This window comes from Sarcophilus harrisii, chromosome 1 (genome assembly GCF_902635505.1).
Source record: "Sarcophilus harrisii chromosome 1, mSarHar1.11, whole genome shotgun sequence".
Taxonomy (NCBI): domain Eukaryota; kingdom Metazoa; phylum Chordata; class Mammalia; order Dasyuromorphia; family Dasyuridae; genus Sarcophilus; species Sarcophilus harrisii.
The window spans coordinates 249,966,351-249,992,796 of NC_045426.1; the positions used below are offsets into that span (position 1 = coordinate 249,966,351).

Sequence of the window (26,446 nt, forward strand, 5' to 3'; positions counted from 1 at the left end):
ATCATGAAGAGTATAGCACCCTCCAAAATCTATAAAGAAATAAGGGAAGGGTGGGGTGGGAGTGGGATAAAGTGTCTAGATTAATGAAAAAAGGATAAAGAAGGAGGTAAAGAGGGAGGGGAGAAGATAAAGGAGGGATCCATAGGGGTGGAGATAGGGCAGGAATAGGAAATAAAGAGATATAAACAAACATAATGAAAATGGTTAGCAATAGAATTTATTAGGGAAAAAAGTAGGGGTAGTTATCTATCTCAAAGTAAAACTTAAAAAAAAAATTGTCAAGAGAGAAATCTCCATGTCAGCTATAATATTTAGATGTATGTGTATATGCATATATATATATGAGTTTATGTCAGTATATTTATATGTGTAATTGTATATATAACAGGAATATATATGTATATGTATGTATGTGCATGTGTATTGGGGAAGTGGGTGGGAGGAAAGGGGAAAAAAGAATAAAGTAAAAGTACACAGATGATAAATAAAAAAACAAACCTACAAAGAAACAAAGATGGACAGCTATGAATACAATGTCTTCTATGATTATATATACTTTCTTGAAATGGAAATTTACTGCTAAATATTTCGAATCCTTCTTGATGTTCAGCTGGTATATGACAATTTTTCATCTTTTTTTGTCTTTCTTTTTCTATTTTTTAAATTTTGCATTTAAGTTTTAAATAAATGCATTAAAAAAGAAAATTGTATTCATGAAAATTTTATCGAGGTAGCAAAGGAGCTATATAGGTTAGTGACCTATTGCTACCTTTTTGGGGGTAATAACAGTGGAAAGCACACCAACTCTGGAGCCAGAGCCCTTGGGGTCTACTAATGCTTTCTACTTAAATGGTCTTAGGCAAGTCAGTTTCCTCTTATGTGAAATCCACAAGCTGGGACTCTGGTACCTTTCAGTTCTAAATCTAAGGGTCTTAAAAGTCACTGAAGCAATTTAGTTCAACCCTTAGTTGAAAAGTAACTCCACAACACATAAGCAATTACTGGAAAACTTGCAGTGAGCAGCTATCAACAGAAACTGCCCAGTTTCTAGATAGCTTATATTTTTAGTAAGTTTTTCTTCTCCCCGCCCTGACATAAGGTCCACATCTGCCTCATATCAGAGGGCTAGGTAGTTATTATTTTACAGAAAGGGGTGATGACAGAAGAGGAGAAGTGTGATTTCTTTCCTTTGGGAAGAAACGACGCGGTGAGGAAACTCCCTCCACCAATGAAGATAAACTCCCGTAGGTATTTTACGCTTAAGTGACTAGCCCAAGACCTGTCAGTCCCGACTCGCCTCCAAGACCGGCCTTCCATTCTCCATTCCCAGAGACGGCTCTCCCAGTGAAAAGTTCAAGGTTACCACAGCATACGCTGAGAAAAGTGCGCCATTATCAGACCCTCCCGAGGAAGATGCTTCAGACCACCCGTTAGCGAGGGTGCAGCGCCGCACTGATCGGGGGCTTACCTGGGCGCCGCAGAGTTCCGCGGTCCCACACAGGCACTGCCTCTCCCTTGGCTCTCTAGGGGGCGGAGCCGCAAATAGTGCAAGCCGGGGGGACGATCCGTAGGTGGGATCCGCTGAAGACTCTCGCCACCAGGACGCAGGAAGCCTTAATGCTCAGGTACCTTCCGGGGCGGCAGCGATGCAAAGGCCACAGGCAGCCCGGGATTCGGTGCAATTGGGTTACACTCCGCCCTTGCTCCGGCTTGGGGGCGGGGCCTCAGTAGGAGCGAGGCGCGCGCCCGCAGCCTGGCCCCAGATCTGGTTCCTCGCTTTGGTGCTGAGCGCGCCCGCGCTCTCTCAAGCTCGCGCGCGCTCTCCCGGGCCCGTTCCATCGCGCTCGGATTCGATTTAGGGCTGGGCTGCTGTGGCCGCAGCGCTTCCGCATCTTGACTGTGCGCGTTTGCTGCTGCAGCAGCTGGAAGGCTCGGGGCCCGCGAGCCAATTAGCTTTTGCTGATGTAGCGCTCACTTCCTCATTGAGCGAGCTCTCCCTTACTTTGCGTTGGGGACTCCGGCAACACCTCGGAGGAAACCACCCTTCGAGCCTCTCTCTCTTTGGAGGTGGGGTGGGCTCGGGCAATCTCGGACGGACGGAAGAAGAGAGTGGCGGCGGAGGAACCAGACTGAAACTTGGCGGAGCAACGAGCGCTGTACTTTGTCCACACTTTCCCCCGAGCTTTCGGATTAGGTGCCCCAACGGGAGAGATGTCGAAGCCGCCACCTAAGCCGGCCAAACCAGGTAAGGGAGGGACTGGCCCGCCTTTTCGCCCTCTCCCGTCAGGCCACCTCTGCTTCCTTGCGGGGCCGCTGGGGTAGAGGGGCTGCTTGGCCCAAGACTTCCTCTTTTTAAAGATCGATCCGTTTTGGACGTAGCCGATGACTTTTAAATTCAAGAAATAAGACTTTTAATTTTTTTTTTTTTTTTGATGACACAAGAGTTTTGAGATTGGGTGTGGGTGCGCTCATTAGCAACTTTCCAGCATTTTTGGAGGGGTGTCTGGGAAGACAGCCATTCTATTGATTATAGTTATTTTTTATATTTTTATATAATTTTTATAAAATATTTTATAAATATTTATAAACATATATAAACATATAATATAAATAAATATATATAAATAAAATATTTATAAAATAAAAATATTTTATATTTTTATAACTATAATAATAATTCTCCAAACGACTTTTAAAAATACTTCCCTTTTCTTTTTTGGTTATGTCATTGTCAAGAGTCTTGACGGACTTAAAAGTGGGAAGTGCATGGTGGGTGGGGTGAGGTGAAGTAAGTATAGAGTCCTTAGGGATCTCTCGGGAAGGAAGAGCAAATATACTCAATTGATCTTGGGTTCATTTTTGGAAAGCTTTTAGCAAACTCCAGAGGCCTAATGCTTTAAGGCCGGAAGAATTCCGGCCGCTTGGGCCATTATCGCTCGAAACTGTCACTTTTATATATATACGCAATAAAGGCGTCAAGGGTGAATGGGGGGGAAACGGGGATATTTCTGGCGGGTCTGGTTGGAGAAAAGGAGCCTGCTTGTCCCGAGTGGAGAATTTTTAAAAGAGAGATGCTTCGACAAGCACCTTGGCATATAGTCCTTATTCATTAGCAAACTTTTATCATTGCGACTGAAGGGTTTTGTGTCCTTTGGAGAGAGGAAGAAAGGGACAGCTGGTTTCTGAATCTAGTGTGTTTTGGTGGAATAATAATGAATGATGAAGATAGTAGGAATTCTTAGTTTGGGGGAATTTTTACAATTTCGTATTACCAAACTTTAATAAAAGTATCACTAAAGTTTAGAATAAATTCTATCGGGTGTGTTCAGGAATTTCAAGGATTTTGATTTTATTCTACGTGTCCTTTCATGTATTTTCTCCCTAAATTTATAAAATTTTCCCTAAATTTCCCCCTTTTAAAAAAATGGGAAATAAGGATACTGTAAATCCCTTTTATTTGAAAAAAATTCTTTTAGTGAATGACCGTACTCCCAATGAGAGAATTTCATTTCCCAGTGTATGTATCTTGATTGAAACTTTCAGAGAATTTGTGCCGCTAAGAGGTTAAATGATCTGTCCAAGGTCACACAGCCTATCTGTGACAAATGAACTAATGTCTGAGGCCCCGTGCCCCACCTCGCCCAAACTGCTAGGCCGAGCTGCCACTCATCTAAAAATTATTGATTGCCAATTTTTTTTTTTTAAAACACATATTCTTTGGGATTTAAATTTGGATAGGCCTTATTGGATTTAAACCCTGTGCCTCCTGGTAAATGGAGACAACCGCAGATCCTTGAAGACTGCATATTTCCTGTTATGGTTGGAAATGGTTTGCTTGTGGGTTTGACATTCCAAGTCTGTTGGTTGTCTCAGGACCAGCCTACTTCAGACAGGCTTAGTACCAGGTAATAATTATTATTTTTTTTTTTTGGCCATGATAACTCATGAACAGCATCCCCTTAAACATGGAAGTTGGGGTTAAGGCATCAGAGAGGCAATGATTGTGACACACATGAATTCCTAAAAATGTGAAGTAACTATTGTTAGGAAGGCCATACTAAAAGAAGAATGATATAGAATTTGTTATTATTTTGAATAAAGAATGAGTATGACTAATAATTCAACATTTTTATGTATTGATTTCAGGTTCTCTACTTTAAAAAGCACTTACTTGCTCATGACAATTCTATAAACTAGAGTAGGAGATGCATTATTATTATTATCCATTTTATGGATGAGTTAACCCAGGTGGAATTGGTTTAGTGACTTGGTTAGGATCACATATATAGTATCTTGACTCCCAGTTTCCTATCTTTTTCACTACCCCACATTCCCTCTTAACAGTGAAGCAAATAGTGAGACTTGAAAGTGTTTTAAACATGAAATCTAATTTTGCCATTGGATATTTGATTTTTATTTGCCAAGAGAGAGCAACTGATCAAATGAAAATTACATATTGTTTTTCTTTGGTATTCAATTATTAAAAAAAAAAAAGTCCTGGAAATCGATCAAATACTCTTGTGTCTAGAGACAATTTTAGTAATGTCTATGATGATGTCTGTTCCTTGCTCTGTATGAGTCAGGGAAAAAAAGGCTGTTACTTTTTTTTTTTAAACTCACTTAATGGATTATTATAGTGGTACAGGACAGCCTCTTTTTTATGATCTATTAGGAATCTCTAGTTCTTAAACTTGAGCCATTGTATTCTTTCACATTGGTTCTATTTGTCTGCTATCATTAAGCCCAATTAACATGGGTCAATATTTCATTCTCTGGCTTTCTGTTTCCACTGCTACAACCTACTTCAGGATCTCATTTCTTCCTTCTCTGGTCTATTGCAATAGTCTACTAAATGGTATGCCCAGTTTTCTCTGACCTCTAATTCATCTTTATTTCTTTGCTTAAAAAAACCAAGTAACTCCTTAGTAGAAAGCCTAACAAGTATATATCAAACTTGAAGTTTAGCTTTTGAAGCCCTTTATGTAACTCCTTGGTAGAAAGTCTGATATATCTCAAGTATATAATATAAATCTCAAATTAGAAGTTTAGCTTTTGGGGCCCTTCATGGTCTTTTCCTTAACAGTACCTTTATAGCATTTTCTCACGCTTTCATAACTCTATCTTGATTCTCAAATCATGAATTCTCCCCCCAGTTTTTTTCCTTATTGAAGTTTTCTTTTTCAAGGCCTAGCTTCAATACCAAGAAGACTGTAAGCTCCTTGAGGACATGCACTCTTTTTCTTTTTACTTTTATTTATATAATCACTGCTTAGCCTAGTGTCTATAAACCATTGATAAATGGTCTAGGTGGTGCAGTGGGTAGACTGCAGAGGGCCCAAAGTGAGAAAAACTCATCTTTCTGAGTTCAAATCTGGCCTTAGAAACTACTAACTGTATAATCCTGAAGAAGTAATTTTTCCTTGTTTGCCTCAGTTTTTCATTAATAAAATGGAATGGAGAAGGAGATGGCAAACCACTCTAGTATTTTTGCTAAAAAAATCCCAAATAGAAAAATCCCCCCCCCCCAAAAAAAAAATCCCAAATAAAGAGTCTACTGAAAAACAACTGAAAAAATGCTCATTTCCTCCTTTTCCCCTCTTCTCACTTTCTTATCATCTTATCATCTAATAAATTAATCTACTAGAAAGAGAAATAAGATTAACTAACATCTTTAAAAAGCAAATATAAAATGATAGCCATGGGGAGAGAACTTCTACTGTTTTTTGATGTAAATAAGATATACACATTTTGTATTAAAATCGCCCTTCTTCTTTCCTTTCTTCTCTGTGGAGAAGAACTAGAAAATGAAGTCTGGCCTCTCACACATACATATATGACTCTAAGCAAGTCACTTAACCTTTTAATGTCCCATGCAGCTTTCTAAGACTGAATAGCAGAGACCATACCTACCTACTTTGATCAAGGGAATTATCTCAGTCAGTGAAATCACAGCTTCAATTCCTATCCCAAACCCTGTGTTGTTTGCACTTTTATTTTATTGCACATTTATCACATTTTGACTTAGAATTGTTTGTGTTCATTTATCATCCCTTCTAGCTTTTAAAATCTTATAGAGCCAAGAGTGAAGTAATACTGGTTTTTGTCACCATCACATCCGTTCCTTAGCACAGCTCCTTGCACAGTGCCTTTTTAATATAATAGGTCTTCAATTTGTACTTCGCAAATGGGATATATCCCAGACCCAAACCTGAAGCCTGGCTTTGCTAGTCCCTCCTTCCCATTTCTGTAAAATATACTTCTATACTAATAGTCTTACTATTTTTAGCCCCCTTTGCATTCTGAAGACTGGACTGCAATAAATAAATTTGTTTAGCATATCAGAGCCTAGCTGACAAAGGTTTTATATCCAAGAAAACGCTTTTTACAAGCTTCATCTCAATACTTATTATAAAGAATTAGATTTAGAAGTAATGAAAGACAGATTTCAGAACTGAATTTTATAAGAAATTTCCCTTTTAAGCAACTTTGACAAGGATAAATTTTTAATTGTGAATATCAAGCCTTGATTTGTGGATTGACCTGCACTGTTTTTTCCTAGCAGCATATTAACTTTATGAATGAAAGAAAAGCATTATAAATATTTCATATCGTTAATTATTATTTAATGATAAAGATTTGTAATACAGAGAATGAAATTTAAATTAAATTTAAAAATCTAAAATTATGCTTTAAACATTATTCTAGCATTCATGGTTAGATCATAAAAACTAGAGAATTCTTCTCAAATTATATTTTTTGAAGGAGAAATCAACAAAAAATAGAGTCAGAGTCATGCTACATTAGAAAGATCTCTGAATTTGAAGTTGCAGATTCTGGGTTCTGTCTATGTTGTTTATTATCTAAGTGAACTTTAGAAGTCATTTTGATGAGCCTCTTTTTCTTTATCTATAAAACAAAGTTGTTGGAATACACGACCACTATGGTTGTGGTTCCTATCATCCTACTTATCAGTTACTCTGGGAGTTATTATTTCTTGGTGTTATTTGTCATTTTAACCACATACATGTGTCAGACATATTCAGATGTTATGGCCATGGGCAAGTCATTTTATGTTGCCTCCTAGGGGCATCTGGCAGTCAGCTTACCTCTCCCAGGTATTCAGAAGTCTTGGTCACAACCAGCATGTGATATCCCAACAGAGTACCCGGACCACCTTGTTCATTTGTGGAAGTTTATTGTCTGGATTACATCTTGACTCCCCAGTTCCCTTGCACAAGTATATATTAGGGCATATGTTAGTTAGCCCCTAGCAACAAGCATTAACCAGACATAAGGGGAGAAATATCCATTGAGGTGCTGCTCAAGACAAGCGTCCTTATCTCTAGGAACCTGTGCCTGGAAAGGAACTGCAGAACTCACACCTGAATGACTCTCAAGGATGTGGAGCCCTAGTGTAACCCGTTTTGGTTTTGTTCTTGTTGCTTAAGCTCCAACAATTTTATTCCTCCGTTCTCTAGGCAACCCTCTTAAGACTAAATTCCAGATAGTTGGATCTACTTTGGTTGAGGAAATTTCCAAACCACAGGTGGGATGGTAAAATCTCAGATTACGTTAGAAAACAAAACAAAACAAAACAGACAACAAACTAGGACCTTGATAAAAGAATCGTCAGATTTTCTGTCAAATCTAAATCACTGGCGATTTTAATACAAAATGTGTATATCTTATTTACATCAAAAAACAGTAGAAGTTCTCTCCCCATGGCTATCATTTTATATTTGCTTTTTACAGATGTTAGGTAATCTTATTTCTCTTTCTAGTAGATTAATTTATTAGATGATAAATTTCTTGGAGGCTGAATTTTCCAACCCTCTTTAAAGGCACAAGGCAGTTTAAGATTTATGTATGATGCAAACTCTGAAAGTACTTTAGACTGATGAACAAAAGGTGGGGGAAGGGAGTAGTTGGGTAATTATGCTCCAATTCCATTGTATGCAAAGTATGCAGTGGCCAAAGAGACACTTCCTGTCCATTTCATTTAATGATAACCCTAGCCACTACTGTCTGTTCCAGCAGCAATTTTTTGTATCCTCTGCTCTTTTTAAGTCCTCGGTCTTCAGGTCTAGTCAACAGGCATTTATGAAGTTTTTACTATATTCTCAATTGTACTAAGTAGTAGAGTTACAAAGAAAGGTAAAAACAGCCCTCAAGAAGCTTTCACAATCTAATGATGAGATTTTGTGATGTGATTAGTAGAGCTATAGATAGTACTTCTCTCATACCCTATCTGGAAAAGGAATTGCCTACTCAGGATCAACCTCTTTTTTCTTATTTTAACATATATATGTATGTGTATGTGTGTGTGTTAAGAATGAATTGTGTTACAGATTAAGTCTTGGGGTTAACTTAACCACAAATCAACATTCATCATCATGGGAAGTCCCTCCATGCTTTGCTTAGTAAGTTCATTATCACGAATACCATGATTACTGTGGCCAAAAAACATTAATTACCTAGCTATCAACTTCTTGGTGACAAACCTCACCAAATTTCATTATGCAGATCTGATGGCAGATATATCCATAATTAAATCTTTCTATCTTTGGTAGGACCTTCCATACAGAGCTTAATCTTCCCAACATCTAAGAATCCAATGTCTACTTCTGTGCATTTGGTGAGATATTTCATCAGGAAGTTTAGTAGTGGGATTAATGTCAATGAAAAATTAATCAAATGCCTGGGGGAAGGATTTGGGAATGAAGGGATAAACCAAGTGAAGACCTCTCATGGGAATGTGACCCTGAATTATACCCTCATTGTGACTTCAGACCTTACAATAACAAGTTGAACTATAGGTAAAAAGCTGCAGGTGTTCGATTGTCTTGAATGAACATTTCCCCTCATCTCTTAATTAGTATTTCAATATTTCTTTTAAAGATGAAGATGACTATGGGAATTTAGGTAACAGAATTCTCTCATTCAAGAATATCTGCTTGTATAGCAATTTTCTAGAGAAATTTGAATTAGGGGTTTGTTATTTACTTGTATTCTTTTGTTTCTGGGATAAATTTCCACATTTAGGGTGTAAGCCTGGACACTCTTCCAGACAATGGAAGAAAATGGAGACTTCTGGTCTATAAATCTTGTGTTTTGCATTTTGTGCTTTTCATTCCTCTACTTGACATTCTTGTCTGTTAAGAGTTGCCTTTCTTATGAAATCGTAAGAAGGCCCTTTTTGCCTTTTTTTTTTTTTTTTTTTGCCGCTAGAGTTTCAGATTTTAGTTTGGGTAAGATCCAGGCATAAATAAAGTTGTTTATTTTGTAAAGATAGATTATCCTAGTATAAGTAAAATTTAAAGATAGGAGCATGCATAATATAACAAAGGATATTCAGTGTGATTTGATGATTTTTTAAAAAATTAATTGTGAATAGCCTCTATGTTACTTCCACTCAACCACACTGGAAACTCACTATACAAAAGAATTAGGAAATCTAACTTTTTCCATCTGAGAACTTCCAAGTTGACTATTCTTAATCATTTGGCTCAAAGTGAACAATTTCAAAGGTTATTTGGTCACTTTCAGAATCTGTGCGCATATCTTTTAAACGCTTTTTTTTTTTTAATTGTTCTTTACTCCCCAACTGATGAATTTAGTTACAAAAAATTAGTTCATTATGAGTAGCTATGTTTAATTAGCTTGTATTCATAAATGGAAAAGTGAGTTGGATTAAGTTGATCAACAAGCAATTTACTAAGCATTTATCAAACTCTTTGAATATTTGGGGTACTGTTAGAGGCAAAGAAAAATCTCTGCCCTCAAGCAACTTACCTGCTAGCTGGAAAAACAACACATACATTTATAAGTAGATAAAGAATCTATTCAGAGAAAATGAGGCACCATCTATAATAGTACATGCAGAACTGGAAATGTTCCAAAGCTAGGACATATTTACATGTACTTCAGCTGTCTACATCTAAAGCTTTTTATTTCATTTTTTGAGATTATTAACAATAAACTGACTTCAGCTTCCAGAGTTGATGTAGAGTCTAGAATTCCCCAATCAAGGAAACTCCAAGCCTTCCCCTCTTCCACCTGCAATCAACAGGCAAGCTGATTGTATCAAAGAAAAAGACAGGGAGCTCTATTATGATTATGAGTGATTTAATGTGTTACTTACATAGGGGTTATGGGGAGGGTGACTGTCAGACAATTGAATCTCCCATCCTGCCTTGAAGTCTGGAGCAGCAGTTCATTGGATCCCTACAAAAACTCCCCCAAAAGTTTTATGGTATATATATATACCATAAAACTTTTGGGGGAGTTTTTGTAGGGATCCTATATATATATATATATATATATATATATATATATATGCAGGAAGTTGCAAAATATCATAACAAATGTCATTAGGGATGTGCATTATGCATAGCAAGCAGTTCTAATTTTAGGCTTAGGTCCCATCACCACCCTGGGCATCCTGCCAGCATGAATACTTAGATACCCAATGTTATGTGTTGGACACAGTGAAGCTTATATTCTGGTTACCATGTCCTTGTTATGTCTCGGTATAGGTTGTATCTGATTACTATATTCTTTCAATTCAGTAGGGACCTCACAAGGCCATGTGCTAGTCAGCCTGAGTAAGTTTCTAGATATACAGAAGGTTATTTGCTAGTCATAGTGTCTTTGTAATAGCTTTTACACTACCTTAAAATGGATTTCACCTCAATAGTATGACTTTCACCAATTAGGACCCTATAGTAGAAGAGAGCCAGTGACTTCATGACACTAAATAGAATTCATGGATGCTACATACTATCCATACCATTTCATTTTTTCTTACTGGTAATCCCTTCTTTATGTTTAGCCTTCTTTGGTCCATCACATTGTAAATTTCTCATTTTTTTGTATAGGGAAAAGACTGGTGCCCACTGTAACAGAATTTAATTTTTCAGCATTTTCCTAGGATATTATGACATAAACCTTATCTTGCTATGTCGTTTTGCTTAAAAAAAAAAAAAAGGAAAGGGGAATCTTTTGGTTAAAGAATTTAAACCAGTTATTGTTAATATAAGTGAAGACAACTAATATTTATATAGTACCTTAAGGTTTTCAATAAATGCTTTGAATTTATTATCTCATTTGATTTGTTCCTCACAGCTGCTCTTTGAGGTAGGTACAGATGGAGAAACTGAGGCTTAGAGAAGTTATGAGATTTAATTAGCATTACATAGTTATTAAATAATTTAGACACAATTTAAATTCAGGTCTTTATGATTCCAAATTCATCACTTTATTCTATTATATAAACTTTCTTCACATACATTAAGGCAAGTTTTGGAGACTAGCTTTCTAATCTAGGTCACCTCTAGGAAATACTTTGGAGGCTGGTCCTCCTTGAATATATGAAAGAGTACCTAGAAAAGAATTCATTTCTTGGGGAATTTGTATTAGTTTGAAGAGAAAGTCTAAATTTGTGGAGAACAAATCCTTTGAATGGTCTGAATTTAGCTATCCCCACCCCCACCCCCCCACCCCCACTTACATTCTACTTTTGACCAGAATCTAATCAATTTGGGAGAGTTTCTTTCCAGGGACAATGATTTTATTTTAGGTAAACTCTAATCAGACTCCTAAGGTAGGAGAGGTACAAAGATTGTATATCCATCCTTTGTCCTGGGCACAAAGATTGAAAAGACTTCAAAGTGAGGTATTGGTGGGGGATATTAAGTATAGTTTTAAGGATTTCATGATAGTTACCTGCTGTAGATGATAAAATGGATAGAGTGCTAGGCTTGCAGTCAGTAAAACCTGGGTTCAAATATTCAATAACTGTATGATTCTGGGGCAAATCACTTAATCCTATTTACCTCAGTTTCCTCATCTGTAAAATGAGCTGGAGAAGGAAATGGCAAACCACTCTTTTATCTTGGCCAAGAAAACCCCCAAAAGCAGGCAAGAAGAGTTGGACATGACTGAACAATAATAAATAACTCTTGCTTCTATAGATATACAACATTTTTTTTTTTTTTTACCACTACTTTGTGGGACATCTGTTTTGTTATTCTCAAATGAGAATTTGACAAGTACAGTATTCTGAGCTTAGAGACTTGAATGACTTGCCTGGGGTCATACAGCTAATAACACCCCAAATGAAATGTGATCATAGTTAGTGTTCCTGAGAGGTTGACTCCTTGCTGGGTACAAGGTTACCTGTAAAATGATGACTTTTTTGATCATAATGATAATCCTGAAGAGTCTTAATCCAAAGAAATTCTTAAGATTAGAACTCCAAGGCTACCGTTAGTGGTCATCTGGTCTTCATTTTACAGTTGAGGAAACTGGTTTAAAAAGTGTAAGTGACTTGTTTAAGATCTCACAAAGTAATAGAGAGAAAATGTCTATTAAATACTTTTTCTCTATGTCTCTATGGTGTTTTTTCTCTTTAAAATATAATAATATGATTTTGTCTGGGAGAGAGGTTTTCTCGGGGAGGTTTTCTGGAGGCATCCTTGGTTTCAGTTACAAGTAAATAATTACTCCAAAATTGCAGCCAGTTGATAAAAATTCAGATCTTTTATTGTGTCCTTCAATATAGCCCGGTTAGCTCAGGCCTATCTCTCTGCTTGGTTCCAAGAGCTCTTGCAGCTTTGTCCTTGGCTTCTGCCTCTGCTTTCTTCAGCCTCCAGCCAGCACCAAGTTGGAAGATGCAATGAATCGCTCTCGCCTCGAAGATAGGGCTTGTGGGCTTCCTCCCAGAGTGCTTCTCTCCAACCCCTAGGAATGTTCCCAAGTAATTGGGACCATACATAAAAGAAATCTGAAAATTGGGGAAGAAAGGGAGACAGGAAGGGCAACATGGTATGTAGAAAGGGAGGTCATGGAGACTTTGTTTAGGGTAAGATTAGGTGAAAGCTTAAGGTGGGTAAGTGGATAGAGGGACAGATTTGGAATAAGCAAGAATCATTATTCTGATTTCAAATCTCAGACATATATTAGCTATATGATCTTGGGCAAGTCAATTAACCCCATTTGCCTCAGTTTCTTTAGGTGTAAAATGAGCTAGAAAAGGAAATGGCAAACTACTGCAGTATTTTTACCAAGAAAATGTCAAAATAGAGTCATGAAGAGTTGGACACAACTCGAAAACAAAACAACTCATAGCATTTCAAATGCCGAGTCCTGATTAGAAAGGATTGGGGTTATGAGGATAATGAATGGCCTGAATGGAGGCAGCATGACATGAGGTGATATGGAGAACTGAGTCTTGGGCAAAAAAGGCAAAAAATCTCCCCTATCAGAATCTGATGTCCTAAGAGCTAGAGTTTGATCCCTCCTCCTTTCACTTTAGCAGCTACTGTCCCTTCCCTCCACTCCCTCCTCTCTCCAGTATACCAGGTTTCTAATTATTTATTTAAATGAGATGAATAGCTGTGATGAAAACTAAAACTGCACTCTCTAAAGTCAACATTCTACCAGTGGAATCATGAGTTGTATCAAACTTTTTTTTTTTTTTAATTCACTTCCTCTTTTTCTTGCTTGGAAGAATGTCGATTCTTTTTACAAATTTATTTGTTAACTTCTTTGCCTAGGTACTAGGTACTAAATCTAATCCTAACTGGTTGCCTCCAAATGCTGGAGTCTACTATAGGAAACAATGCAGATTTACAGTGTGTGTGTGTGTGTGTGTGTGTGTGTGTGTGTGAGACACAGATACACACACAGAGGCAGAAAGACAGACAGAAACAGACAAGGAAGGACAGAGAGAAAAAGATATCCCACTTTTCCCTTTTTGAGTCCTAGTTGTCTGCATTAGATTAAAAGCTTTCCTGTTTTAACTAATTTTTATATAGGGTTTTACGAAATAATTATCTTCAGAACAAACAATCCTGGGGTGAAGAGAAAATATTTATTAACCTTATTTTGCAGATTGAGAAACTGAGGCTGAATGGTTAAGCCACATGTGTAGGGTCAGTCACAGCTGTGAGGCTATATTTGAACTATTTTCTGACTTCCGACTCAGGAATCTATTCACTATGTCAACTAGGATTCTTTAATCCCAGTTTCTTAAACTGTTTTTTGGACCGTATATCAAATCTCATCACTGAATATAAGGGGTCATGAAATTATGATTTAGTAACTAATCTTCACTCGTGAGGCTACTTAACTTCCAAGTGTAACCTTATTAAATCATCATTTTTAACAACTCAGTATTTTGCTGCCCTTTGTTTTGTATATTTTAAATTGATTTAATGAAAGTAATACTCAGTGACCAGTTAAGTCTTCCAGCTGGTTGTCAGTTTTGATTGATCTTGGGGTTTTTTTTGCCGATGTTGGAGCTCTGGTTAATGACTAAAACTCTTAACTAAGTCAGTCCTGTTAGACTTTCATTCAGGAATGTGTTGGTAAATGTTTAAACATCCTGCCATTTGAAAATCTGCATGGTTAACATATTTTTCATCACTTTCTTAAGTCTAAACAATCAGCAAAATGATAAATTGAGCTCTATTTTGTAGCATTTGCCACTTTCCTAGTTGTGAAAGTTCACTGAACATTTAACTTCATTTCTTGAATTAGATAAGAGCTTGTTCCAGCACATCCCTGTCGCTGTAGTGTCTTAAGTTACTTTGTTCTTGACTTCTCTTTCTGCTTCCCTATAGGATTTATAAATTCCATCTTTTAGAGAGTCGATTCTGCAGAAGATCCTATTGCCAGAAGATTCTAGTTATATAACCAAGGAACTAATTCTTAAGAGGGTTTTAAGCATTGATAATTTTCTTTAACTGATATTTCTGTGAATGAGTATTATATTACTTTTTCAGGTAATGAATTACCTTTGCCTCATTTCTTACCCAGCCTTAATCATTGATAGGGCCAGCAGTTGTTTCAGTCACTCTGAGAGCTGTTATAAAGACCTTAGCTTAAAAAGACCAAGGTCTCCCTCATACTGCATCTAGGACCATCTCCAATTCTCTACTGAACCTCAAGGGCTGCAGAGGGGAACATGAGGCTGGTGACAGCCCAACCCTCACTTAAATCCAATTCCCTTTCTTGTTATGGCATTGTAATGCCAGAGAAACTGAGCAGGGTAGGGATTAGAGAATATTTAATAATTTATTAAATGGAGGGATATACTGGGACCAATGGATCCATGTTTGGTTCCAGGGCTGAATGAGACTATCTCATTCCATGTCCAGCCAACAATCAGAGTTCTCAATGACATATATATATGTGGCTCAGATGCAGAGGGTAGACTGAGGCAGGGGTGGAGTCAGGGTGCTGAGAACGGGAACGGGACTGACCAGGTAGGGTGAGCCACTGGAGATGGGGATGATATAATCAGGGGGAGGCACCCCAGACATGGGGAGAGGCATCTTGATAAGACGGTATCTGATATTCCAATAGCTTGGGATGGGGATAGGCATTCTAATGTTCTATAAGTATTCTGATAAAGAGGGAGGGGAGGTTTTGCAGAACTGAGAAGCAGGGAAACCCAGGCAGGACTGAGTCAGGATAATTAGGGAAAATGAGTCAGGACAATAAAAGAGAACTACGGCATAACAGCATCATCTGTTGTCTTTTTTTGGTTCTTTTCCAGAAGGAAGGACAAACTTGTGCCACAGTTCTTTTTTAAAGTCCTGACCCAGTTTGCCTAATTGTCCTATTCAGTTACTCTGTCTCAGGTTATAACCATTCCTTCTTAATGTTAGGATAAAGATCTTATATCTTAGACCAGTGGTCCTCAAGGTGTAGTCCAAAGAATTGTTGGGGTCTCTGCAACCCTTTTAGAGGGTCTAGAAATTCAAAATTTTTTTTTTTTTACTTCTAATATAGTCAATAGCTATGTGAACAAAAACTCTTTGAACAGATCCTTGATAGTTTTTTTTTTTCTTCTGAAAGAGATTTGACAGAACTGCTAATAGTATTAAAGATTTACTTGTTTGCAGGCACCATATTAAGTACCAGGATACAAAAAAAAAAAAAAAAAAAAAAGGAAAAGGATTGCTTATATTTTGTTACTGGTGCTTTTCCCACAAGCCTAGATTCCCATGATGACCAAAAAGGGAGAAAAAGAAAGAGCATATTAAAAAATTAGGTCTGTTCTGATTTCACTTAGGTCATTGCCTGTTTTGGGGGCAGGACTAACTTAAGACCACAAGTGATGTTCTGTAGGAAATATATGGAGTTTCCACAAACACACAGATCCTCATGGAAACCTAACAATATTTTTCAGTGGTTTAATCAAGATTTACATTTATAAAGTCAGCAAAGTTGGTGATTTATTTATAACACCATTAATTTTTGGAAATGATTTCTAAAAACAGATGAGGTCTTAGTTCATGCAAATTGCCCATCCCATGTACATTTCTTTCAGAAGTACAGTCTTCTGGCTGCCTCAGTCCAATGGCAAACTTTGGTTTTAAATTAACTCTGCATTTTTCTATTGAAGTCTATCTGTAGCCAGGAAGTACCTTGAGTCTTACCCCTAGGTATTTTGTAAATATCTGAACATTTTTCCATTTATTTGGGGAAAGTCAGTCAACAAGTTCCTCCTGTGTACCTGACATTTTGCTGAATACTGGGGATAAAAAGAAAGGCGACAACAATAACAAGAACTAACTAAAACCCCCAAACCCAATCAATCAGTCTTTGTTGTCAGTGAGCTCACAGTCTAATAGAAGTTGTTTTCATTGCCTCATCCATAGCCTGAACTTAGAACAGCTCTGAAACTTTAAGGACTTGTATTGACACTAGGACTAAGATGGCATAGAGAGCAAACACATTGTAACTCTTTCCTCTCCCCCGTCTTTCAAATTGTAAATGTAAAACATAGTTTAATAAATATCCTGGAGGGCAGGAGACATTACAGAAATGCAACATATAACCCTATATGTGAAGGGAAGTTGCTTATATGAAATGATATGGGAGTGAGATAGAGTTTGGGTTTACTGGTTGACTGCCTGAGTCATTGCCCACATAGAAGAATGGAGGGAGGCAAAATGAGTTTGCCTTCATACCTTAAGGTCCAACTTTTTAAACCAGTTTGCATATAGAAGTCTCATAACTGAATGTGGAGGTCATAAAATTATGATTTATTATTAGTCAATGTTTGATTTGTATACATATTTTATATACCTATATTCCCAGGGTTCTGTAAAAATTTCTCAGGCAAAAAGGGGTCTCTAGTGGAAAAAGGGTCTCCCTTTTTGGAATAATCATGAAAAGCTCTCAATTATGTTTTTTTAGGACTGGATAAATGTATAGAGAACCAGCATAACATAACTCACACTTGATTTGAAGTCAGAAACAGCTGGCTTTTGGAATTGTCTCTGGTATTGTATAATCTACAAATTATATGGCTGTGTTCTTTATCTGTAAACTGAAAGTAATAATACCATTCTGGGCTTTTGTGAGATTCAGATGTTAATGTTTATGAAGTGATTCATAAGCATTAAAGCCCTATATAAATGTCAGCTTTTGTCATCATTGTCATTGTTATTACTATTTTGAGGAAATCCCAGAAAAGCAATTTGACTCAGAATAGTTTCTTTTAGATTTGGAATTCCCCAGGGATTCTTATGGACCTCAGATGCTCTCCTGAACCAACATGATTTCTGTTCTGCCTCTTTTATTTTCCTTCCCTTTTCTCTCAGGTGTTTTTCAGGGATAGAGAGGGCTTCCTTTTCTCCTAGCTCTAACTTTTAACAGTTGTGGACTAGAGAAAATTTCGAAGACCCTTTTGTGATTGTCATAAAAGCCTCAGTTTAAGGGGTGTTCTGAGTGGTGCCCAGTAGCTTAAATGCTAAGAAGCTGCAACTAGTTTTGTAGAGGCATAGATTGAAAGGGACCTTAGAGGCCATCTAGTTTTCACTTTACAGGTAAAGAAACTGAAACTCAGAGAAATTTTCTGACTTGTTCATTTAATGTCAGAAATAGGATCAAATTTGGTACTTCCTTGCTCCACGGCCACCACCCTATTGGAATTGCCTCTCTAATATCAAGAATACGTTATCCAATATAAATAAAAAATTTGAAGTTGACATTCTACCAGAATTCATTATCTTAAAATCTTTTTAGTTTTTCTTTTATCGATTCACTTATTACACTAAAAGTTTAGGTCAAAATATTTTATCAAGCACCAGTAACAAAATATAAGCAATCCTTTTCCTTTTTTTTTTTTTTTTTTGTATCCTGGTACTTAATATGGTGCCTGCAAACAAGTAAATCTTTAATACTATTAGCAGTTCTGTCAAATCTCTTTCAGAAGAACAATTAGTTCTTTTTCTCCTAAACTTTTGGAAATCTAATTCTAAACTTGGATATCAGAAAAATGTGGGTATTTAAATAAACTTCTTTCTAATTGTTCATTCTCCCCTCCTTTTGTTTCTTCCCCACTCCCCCAAAAAAACACTTAAAAGCATTCATTGATTATAAATGAATTTCTTCTAATTTCTTCTAATTTGATGACCAGAAAGGGAAAACTAAGCATAAAGTGAATGAATAAACAAAGAGGCTTCTGCTTAGGATGGTAGTAGTTAAGGAAGTTGCTGATATGAATAGAATACCCTTTGAAATGGTGGGGGGGAGGGAATGGCAATTCTTTTTTGTGAGGGCAAAGAATTGGAAATTGAGAGGATGCCCATCAGTTGAGGAATGATTTAACAATTTGTGGTATATATTTGAGATGGGAATAGTTTGTGTTGTAAAAAATGACAAAGGGGTCATGGGTTCAGCAAAATTTGGAAACACTTAAGCTGATACAAAGGGAAATGAACTGAACCAGAACACTGTACAGAGTAAAAAGCAGTGTTGTAATAGTGATCAATTGTGAAAGACTTTGATCAATGCTGATGCAAAAGGAAATGAACTGAACCAGAACATTGTACTCAATAAAAAGCAGTGTTGTAATGGTGAACAATTGTGAAAGACTTTGATCCATGATAGTTCCAGAGGAGTCATGATGAAAAAGGCTGCTCACTTCAAGAGAAAGAAGCAATCAGCTCTGAGTTCAAATTAAAGCATTTTTTCTACTTTGTTTTTCTTGCCTTTTTGGGGGGGGAGGAGGGGGTTTAAATACTTCTAATATGGAAGTGTCATTTAATATGTATAAAAGGAGTATTGTGTTGTTTGCCTTTGCAATGGGTAGGGGAAGGCCTAGAGGGAAGTAGACAATTTGGAACTCAAAATTAAAAAAAAAAAAAAAAAAAGAATATTAAAAAAATTATTGCCAGAGTAATATTTACAACTTAGCAGAGTGTTAAATGACTTATGTGATCATTTACTAGTAATGACCACCCTGATTAAAATGGCAGATTGGCATGAAATCTTCCCTAGAGGATTTCTGTTAAAATAATTGCTTGCATATTGAAGGAAAGGGCAAACAAACTATAATTTTAACATTTCAATTCCTGTCTTAAAGGAGGCTATCTTACCAGATTGGTTGTACAAATTGAAGATTTTAGATTTCCTGTTAGGTTCCTGTAAGTAACTTTTCTGTACTGACTTTGAGTTCTTTAAAAAAAAATCTCAAAGGGTTAAGATTGACTGATAAGATCTTTCAGTTATATGGAAAGTTAGAATTTGAAAGATCTGTTTTCTGAACTGGAAGGGGTAAGAACCTGTGAATTGTCCTTGTCTCAGTTTTCAAAAAATATTTTTTCTCCTTCTTTCCTCTTCAATGACTCCTGTCTCACCTTTATCACTTTGTTAATACTTCTCCTAAGTTACCTTATCTAGGCTTTACCATAATATACTGAATAAAGTAAAACTCTTATAAATCTCTTTAAAGGACATGCTACTCATACTCCTTATGCACATTCATCAGCTCACAAATATTTATTGAAAGTCTTCGGTGTGCTCAGCTGTGATATACAGTCCATGTCTCTATTATTTATATAAATTGTTATTCTTGTCTCTGTTCAGACACAGACTAGCTACTTGACCACTGGCAAGTCACTTAAGCTCTATCTGCCTCAGTTTTCTCCGTGTTTGAATAGGAATAATAATGGCACCTATCTCCAAGAGTAGTTGTGAGGATCAAATGAGATGATTTATAAAGCTCTTAGCACTTTACTTGGCACAAAGTAGGCACTATATAAATGCCAATATTGTTATTATTATCATTTTAAAGGAGAATTTTATTAAAAAACTTAAAAAGGGATATCATAAATAAGTTTTAAAGAATTCCTCTTAGTCAATACTTAATTAAACTCTTGCTGAATCCAAGCATTGTACTAATCAATCAATAAATATTTAATAATAATAATACTAACTAGCTTTTATAGAGAGTTTACTCCATGCCAAACAATTCATTAAGTGCTTGAGTCTCACAACCACCTTGAGAGGTAGGTGCTATTGTTGTTCCCATTTTATAGATGAGGAAATTAAGGCATACATAGGTGACATGCCCAGGGTCACACAAGTTTCTGAGCAAGGATTTGAACTCTGATCTTATTAACTTGACACCTAGTGCTCTATTTACTGCCATTACCTAGCTTTGCTTATGTATCAGGTTCTGTGCAAACTAAGCACTAAGTGTTTAGTATTTGTTCTCAAGGAGCACACTCTACTATAAATATAGATTTGTTGAGGAAAACACAAATAGTAAAAATTGGAGAAAAGGGGTGAGCAAGTGTGTGTACCTGGCTCTTTAGATCAAGGAAGCTTCCATGGAGAAGGTAATACTTGAGTTGGGCCTTAAATAGAGCAAGTTCCACAGTCACAGCGTACATCAGACATGGTGGCAGAGTGAACAAAAGGCCAGAGACAGAAAGTGTGAATAATCTAGTTTTTAGGAACATAGAATGTGTGAGAGAAGAGCAGTATGTGATCAATTTGGGATGGTTCCACAGAGTTGGATCATCCAATCCAACCATACCCTCTCCAACATGTTCAGCATATTTAACAAATGCTCGATCCTCCAACCTTTGCTTGGAGACCCAGTACTTCCTGAGACAGCGCCTGCTTCTCTTGATAATTTTGATCATTTACTTTTCCTTGTATCAAGCTTTAAAATGCTTCTTTGCTATTTCTTCTTCTAGCTTTTGGAACCAAACTGTATAAGAAAAATTCTTTTTTTCACGTGGCAGTCTATTGGAGGCAGCTGGCACTCTCTTGTAATTCAAGTTTGTTAAAGAAGCAGGGCACTCGGGTTCACCACCATTTCCTCTCCTAATCTCTGTCACAGGAGAGAAGGAAGAAGGATGGACTTAAACTATATTTTGGAGATATTAGTAGTCACTTCGTCAATATTTAAGGTACTATGCTAAACTCTGAGAATACAAAAAAAAAAGTCCCTATCCTCAAAGAGTTCATTACAATCTAGTGGGGCCTCTCATGAAGCTGGTCACCCATCTCCAGACACTCTTTAGCTTTTTAACATCCTAAAATGTGATGATTCAAACTGAGTGTGATGCTCCAGTTGTGCTTGGACTAGGACAGATTATAATAGAATTGTCACCTCCCTAGAACTGAGCAGCAGACCTTTCAACTAAGAAAAATTGCATTAGATTTTTTGACAACAGGGTCTAAATATTGGTTTATAGAGCACCAGCCCTGAAGTCAGGAGGACCTGAGTTCAAATTTGGCCTCAGATACTTGACACTGCTTGGCTGTGTGACCCTGGGCAAGTCACTTAACCCCAATTGCCTCAAGGGGGGAAAATTCAGCTTTCAAGTAACTAGAACTCCCAGATCTTTTTCAGTTGAAAGACTCTTTTGTACTTTTTTTTTTTTTAAACACAAAATAAAAGACTTTTTTTTGGGGGGGTTGGGGGGTCCAAGTCTATGATTTTGTCTCTGGAGGGAATTCTTGATATAGAAAGTTCTTCCTCTGATGTAGATGAGTCTATCAAGAGATAGAAGACTTGAATTAGGTCATTCAAGCAGTAAATGCTTGAAATCCTAGAATCCAGAAGGAACAGGAAGCATAACTATGATGATTAAGACCTGGGCTTATAAACAGGACCAGAATATATTCTGGTATATCATTTGGACTGGTAATTTAATCTTTTGTGAGACTTTGGTCTAGTCACTTAACTTTCCTGAGTCTGTTTCCCATTTTGTAAAAAGAGGGTTTTATACTAAGATCACCTCTATAGTACATCCATTGATCACATGGCTTTGTGCATTCTATGTACACACATGACAACTTTTCTGTGACTTAATAGGTAGACTTCAAAAGCCAAAATTCATTTTATTGAAGTCAACCTGGTTAAGCCTCTTTAGGCTTACTTAAAGTTGGTCCTTTATGACTACATCTGTGGTTCAAACCCATACTTAGCACCTTTGTAACTTTGTAGGACTTGCTAGTACTTGCATTTCCATTGATATAACCCTTTGAAAACTCTGGATCACTTCCAAAATGCCATGAGCCTCAGTTGGAACCTTTAGTGCATTGGATTTTATCCCACCCATTGCAAATAATTGCCAGATCTCTATAGTCTTTTTATTTTCTTATAACTATAGTCTCCCTCCCTCTCCAGTTTCTTGCCAGAGATCTGCTGATGCCTTAAGTTAGGTCCTTGAAGCACTGAGTAGACTTAACAGTTGAAGCAAAGGGAGTGGATGACTATTAAATAGAGAGAATACTATTCCTTACAAATTCTTTTCCAGATTTTTTAAAAATAAATTTTTCTCCTTTAATTTCCAAAAATACATTAATTCTTTACATATTTACTAATGTTTCCCATTTCTTGGCCATTCTTAGGTTCCCCCCACCTTTTTTCCTTTTCCTATAATAATAAGGCTACTAGGAAACAACTGTCTACTTAAATAGCAAATACTCTGTGAAAATCTAACTAGAGGTCTTTTTTTTTTTTTTTTTTTTTTTTTTTAGCTTTGTTTCCTTATCCCTTTTTCCTGGCTTTTAAACCCTAAGTGTTTATGGTTGATTGAGCTTATAAAGGTCATGCTATCTATGATAGGGACTTCGAGGAACTAAAAAATCACTAGAGGGAAACAAAAGTTATAGATTATAGAAAACAGTAGTTATAGATTTTCATGCAATTTATTTTTGGTGGGAAAACTCACCATGTATTATTTGTTTGTATTTTCATTTTCTCATGAGGGATAGGAGGGAATGACTGCAAAGTCATCTACAATGACATTGGTATGAGAGATAGAATTCTTAATATGTATCATTGGAAATGAATTCTTTTTCATTTACTGCTCTGATCCTATTACTGCTACATAAAAATGTTTATTGATTTCTCCATTGCATGCTGAATAAAATATATAGTATTGATTCTTTCATTCAAAGCCCCTTTCAGTCTGATTCCAGTTTTACAGGCACACCTATCTCATATTACTCATCTTCATGTTCTCAACATGATTTTCAAAGTTGATTTTTCTCCTTAACCATTGTAGTTGTCTTACTCAGGTGCTATACTAAGATGGGAGGTGATCCTGCATTCTTAATGATTATGCCAGTAGAGGGGAAGGCAGATTGTCAAGTTGAAAACAAGTCTAATGATGTTTGTGATCTGAGAGCCAGCTGAGCTAAGCCCACACAGGCACATTCTCAAAGTACTGGCTGCATTTTTTCCCCCATAGAAACTCTATTATTTGTAAGATCTGGGGTAAAACATTCTACAGTGGAAAGTGTACCCACAGCAGTAGACTTCTGGCTGCTTGAAATATTGAACTACAGAGTTGGTTTTCAAAAACAAAATAAAATAAAAAACTTTTTAGTTTTTTAGTCAATGCAAGATAATTTCTTGGAAGAGACTCTAGCAACTGAGGAAATCATGTAAGAGTTGAGATCTGGGCTGTTTTGAAGTGAACTGAAGATTTTAGGAAGTGGAGGTGAGAAGGGGAGTGCAGGCTAGACTTGGCACAGGACCAAGTCACAAAGATGGGAGAAGAAATATTGTGTATTTTAGATCCATATGTGACTTAGAAACCCATGAAGGCAAATGGAGGGTGACATTATAATTTAATAAAAGTACTTAAGAAATTTCTGTTGAGATGTTATAAAAATTTTCCAGTACATAGGGCTAGAATTTGAGCATCTTATCTTCTTACACAGGACACATTTAAAGGGACAGAGCAAAAGTAAGTTTTGTGTGTGTGTGTGTGTGTGTGTGTGTGTGTATATGAGAGAGAGAGACAGACACAAAGAGAGTGAAAAAGATACAGAGACACACAGAGAGAAGTAGTAGATATGGGAGACGGAGATGTGGGAAGTATGGGAGAGGAAGAACACTAAGAAGGGTAGAGAGCAAGAGAGGAAGAGAAAGAAAATATGTATGTTTGGTTTAGGAATAGTAAAATGAATTGAATATCTGTCCTGTTTATAGTGAAATCAGCAAACATGTATTAAATGATTCCTGTGTGATATCAATGCATCAGCTTAGGGAAATAGTGGAGAATAAAACAGGTTGGTGCACTATGGTCCATGGGATCATGAAAAGTCAGATTTGACTAAACAACAAAACATGCCAGTCATTGTGCGAGGGGCTGTGGGAGACTGGAACTGGATAAAACAGCCCCTGTACCTACAGAGTTTCAGTTCTCTCAGAGGAGATGACATGTACACATGCAAGTATATAGGAAACCATATACCGAGTTAATAGAAGATGATTTCTTGGAAAAGACTCTAGCAACTGAAATCATGTAAGAGTTGAAGCCTGGGCTGTTTTAAAGTGAACTGAAGATTTTAGGAAGTGGAGGTGAGCAGGGTTGCAGGCTAGGCTTGGCACAGGACCAAGTTACAGAGAAGGGAGAAGAAAGGCTGTGTATTTTGAATGGCAAGGAGACCAAATTGACTGTACTGTTTGTGAAGATAGTATGTGAAGGGGGGAAACTATATAATAAACTTAGGAAGGTAGGGTGGAACCAGGATATGATGAGTTTTAAATACCAGAGAAGTTTTTATTTGATTCTAAAGACAATAAGGAAACGGTTTTGATTTTTTTTGGGGGGTGGTGGTGGTGGTGACGGGGTGTGACACGATCAGATTTATATATTAGAAATATACATTTAGTAACTGTGTACAGGGGATTAGAGAGGTAAGAAAATATAAGTAAAATACAAAAATTTTAGAATGGAAAGGGATTTTAGAAATCATGTCAGAATATCTTTCTCTCTCTTCCCCCCTCCCCCCCCAAGGCAATTGGGGTTAAGTGATTTGCCCAGGGTCACACAGCTAGGAAGTGTTAAGTGTCTGAAAGTCAAATTTGAACTCAGGTCCTCCTGACTTCTGAGCTATTACTCTATCCACTGTACCACTTAGCTACCCTGCAAAGGAACTTCAGAAATCACCTAAAGAAAACCACACCCAAAAAGGCCAAAGGATTATCCAAGATCACTCTTGCTGAAAGACTAATCATTGCATTTTATGAATAAGGAAACTGAGGTTCTACAGTCTGAAGTCATGAAGGGAGTTTACTTTTCATTAATTCCATTGCTGCCTAATCTGTCTCCTGAGAGCAAACTTCACCTGAGGCTTCCAGTTTATTTTTTTTTTCTGAAGCTAGACTTCCAAGTATTCTACCTTTCCTCTTGCCAAAGCAAATATCCCTCTAGGTTCCCTTTTTTTGCCTTTCTCTTACAGGTTGGCTTTACAGATACCCCCAAATGACAGGGTCATACAGATTTAAAGCTGCAAGGGGATCTTGGAGGCTAGGTGGCCTAAATCCTTCATTTAACAGATGAGGAATGAAAGCTTGAGATATTTAGTTGACTGCTCTAAGGTGAAGTAACTCATAAATAGCAGAAACACTATGCCTCTCAAATGGGAACTGGTAGGGGTGAAACAACCTAAGGTTTAAGACTTCACCTTGTGAGGAGGAATCTTACAAAGTTCATTTTAAGCATTTGGATTCTTTCAGGAAAGAAAGGGTTTTGTGAATTTGTATACTCTCAAGTCTCTCCCAATTGAGGGTGGTTCTGTCTCACTTCAGCTTTTACTCATTTTTATTTGAAAATCAATCAGTGACTATTTGTCTATAACATACATATAACATACAAAGTAGTAAAATACAATTATGACAGAATTTCGGCAACATGCTTTTCCTTGAAATTCTGAGTCTCTTTTTTTAATCCTGAAAGGAAAAAGAAGACAAGCTTACTAGATCTCAGTATATAAAAGTGACTGTTAAAATATGAAAGAAATGCAGAATGGTACCCCAAATTCTAGGGCAAAGGAGGCAAAAAAGAACTTTTAAAAGGCTCACTGTTAATGAAACAGTAACCTTTTGTCAGAAAACACTGGTCACTTATTTGAAAAGAGGCAGAGTCCTCCAGTTGTGCTGATGCAATTAAGAAATGGTTCGAATTACTAACTTTGTCAGGGGAGGTGACAGAGTGGAGAGGTACTATAAATATTATATCAGTTGTCAGAACTTTTCTTTTTAAATTTGTAATTGGTTTTATACATCTGGTTTTACTCAAATTAATTTCACTTATTTCAGAACATATGGCTATGAATATGGGCATTTTACATGTTTCTAAAGCTCTTGCCTGCTACTGTTTGATAACAT

General features: G+C 36.9%; 2 protein-coding genes across 2 annotated transcripts in view; one reads left to right on the forward strand and one right to left on the reverse strand.

Moving 5' to 3' along the window:
- The window catches only part of NMRK1 (nicotinamide riboside kinase 1), a 33,550-nt gene extending 31,718 nt beyond the window's left edge, over positions 1 to 1,832 (reverse strand). The window contains exon 1 of the mRNA XM_012542880.3: positions 1,469 to 1,832. The gene's annotated coding sequence lies outside the window, so the exon portion shown is untranslated. The remainder of the gene's footprint in view (positions 1 to 1,468) is intronic.
- Positions 1,833 to 1,973: 141 nt separating this feature from the next.
- OSTF1 (osteoclast stimulating factor 1) overlaps positions 1,974 to 26,446 on the forward strand; it is a 57,166-nt gene continuing 32,693 nt past the window's right edge. Inside the window, exon 1 of the mRNA XM_012542873.3 lies at positions 1,974 to 2,245. Coding sequence (XP_012398327.1) covers positions 2,212 to 2,245 — 34 coding nt within the window. The 5' untranslated portion in view covers positions 1,974 to 2,211. The remainder of the gene's footprint in view (positions 2,246 to 26,446) is intronic.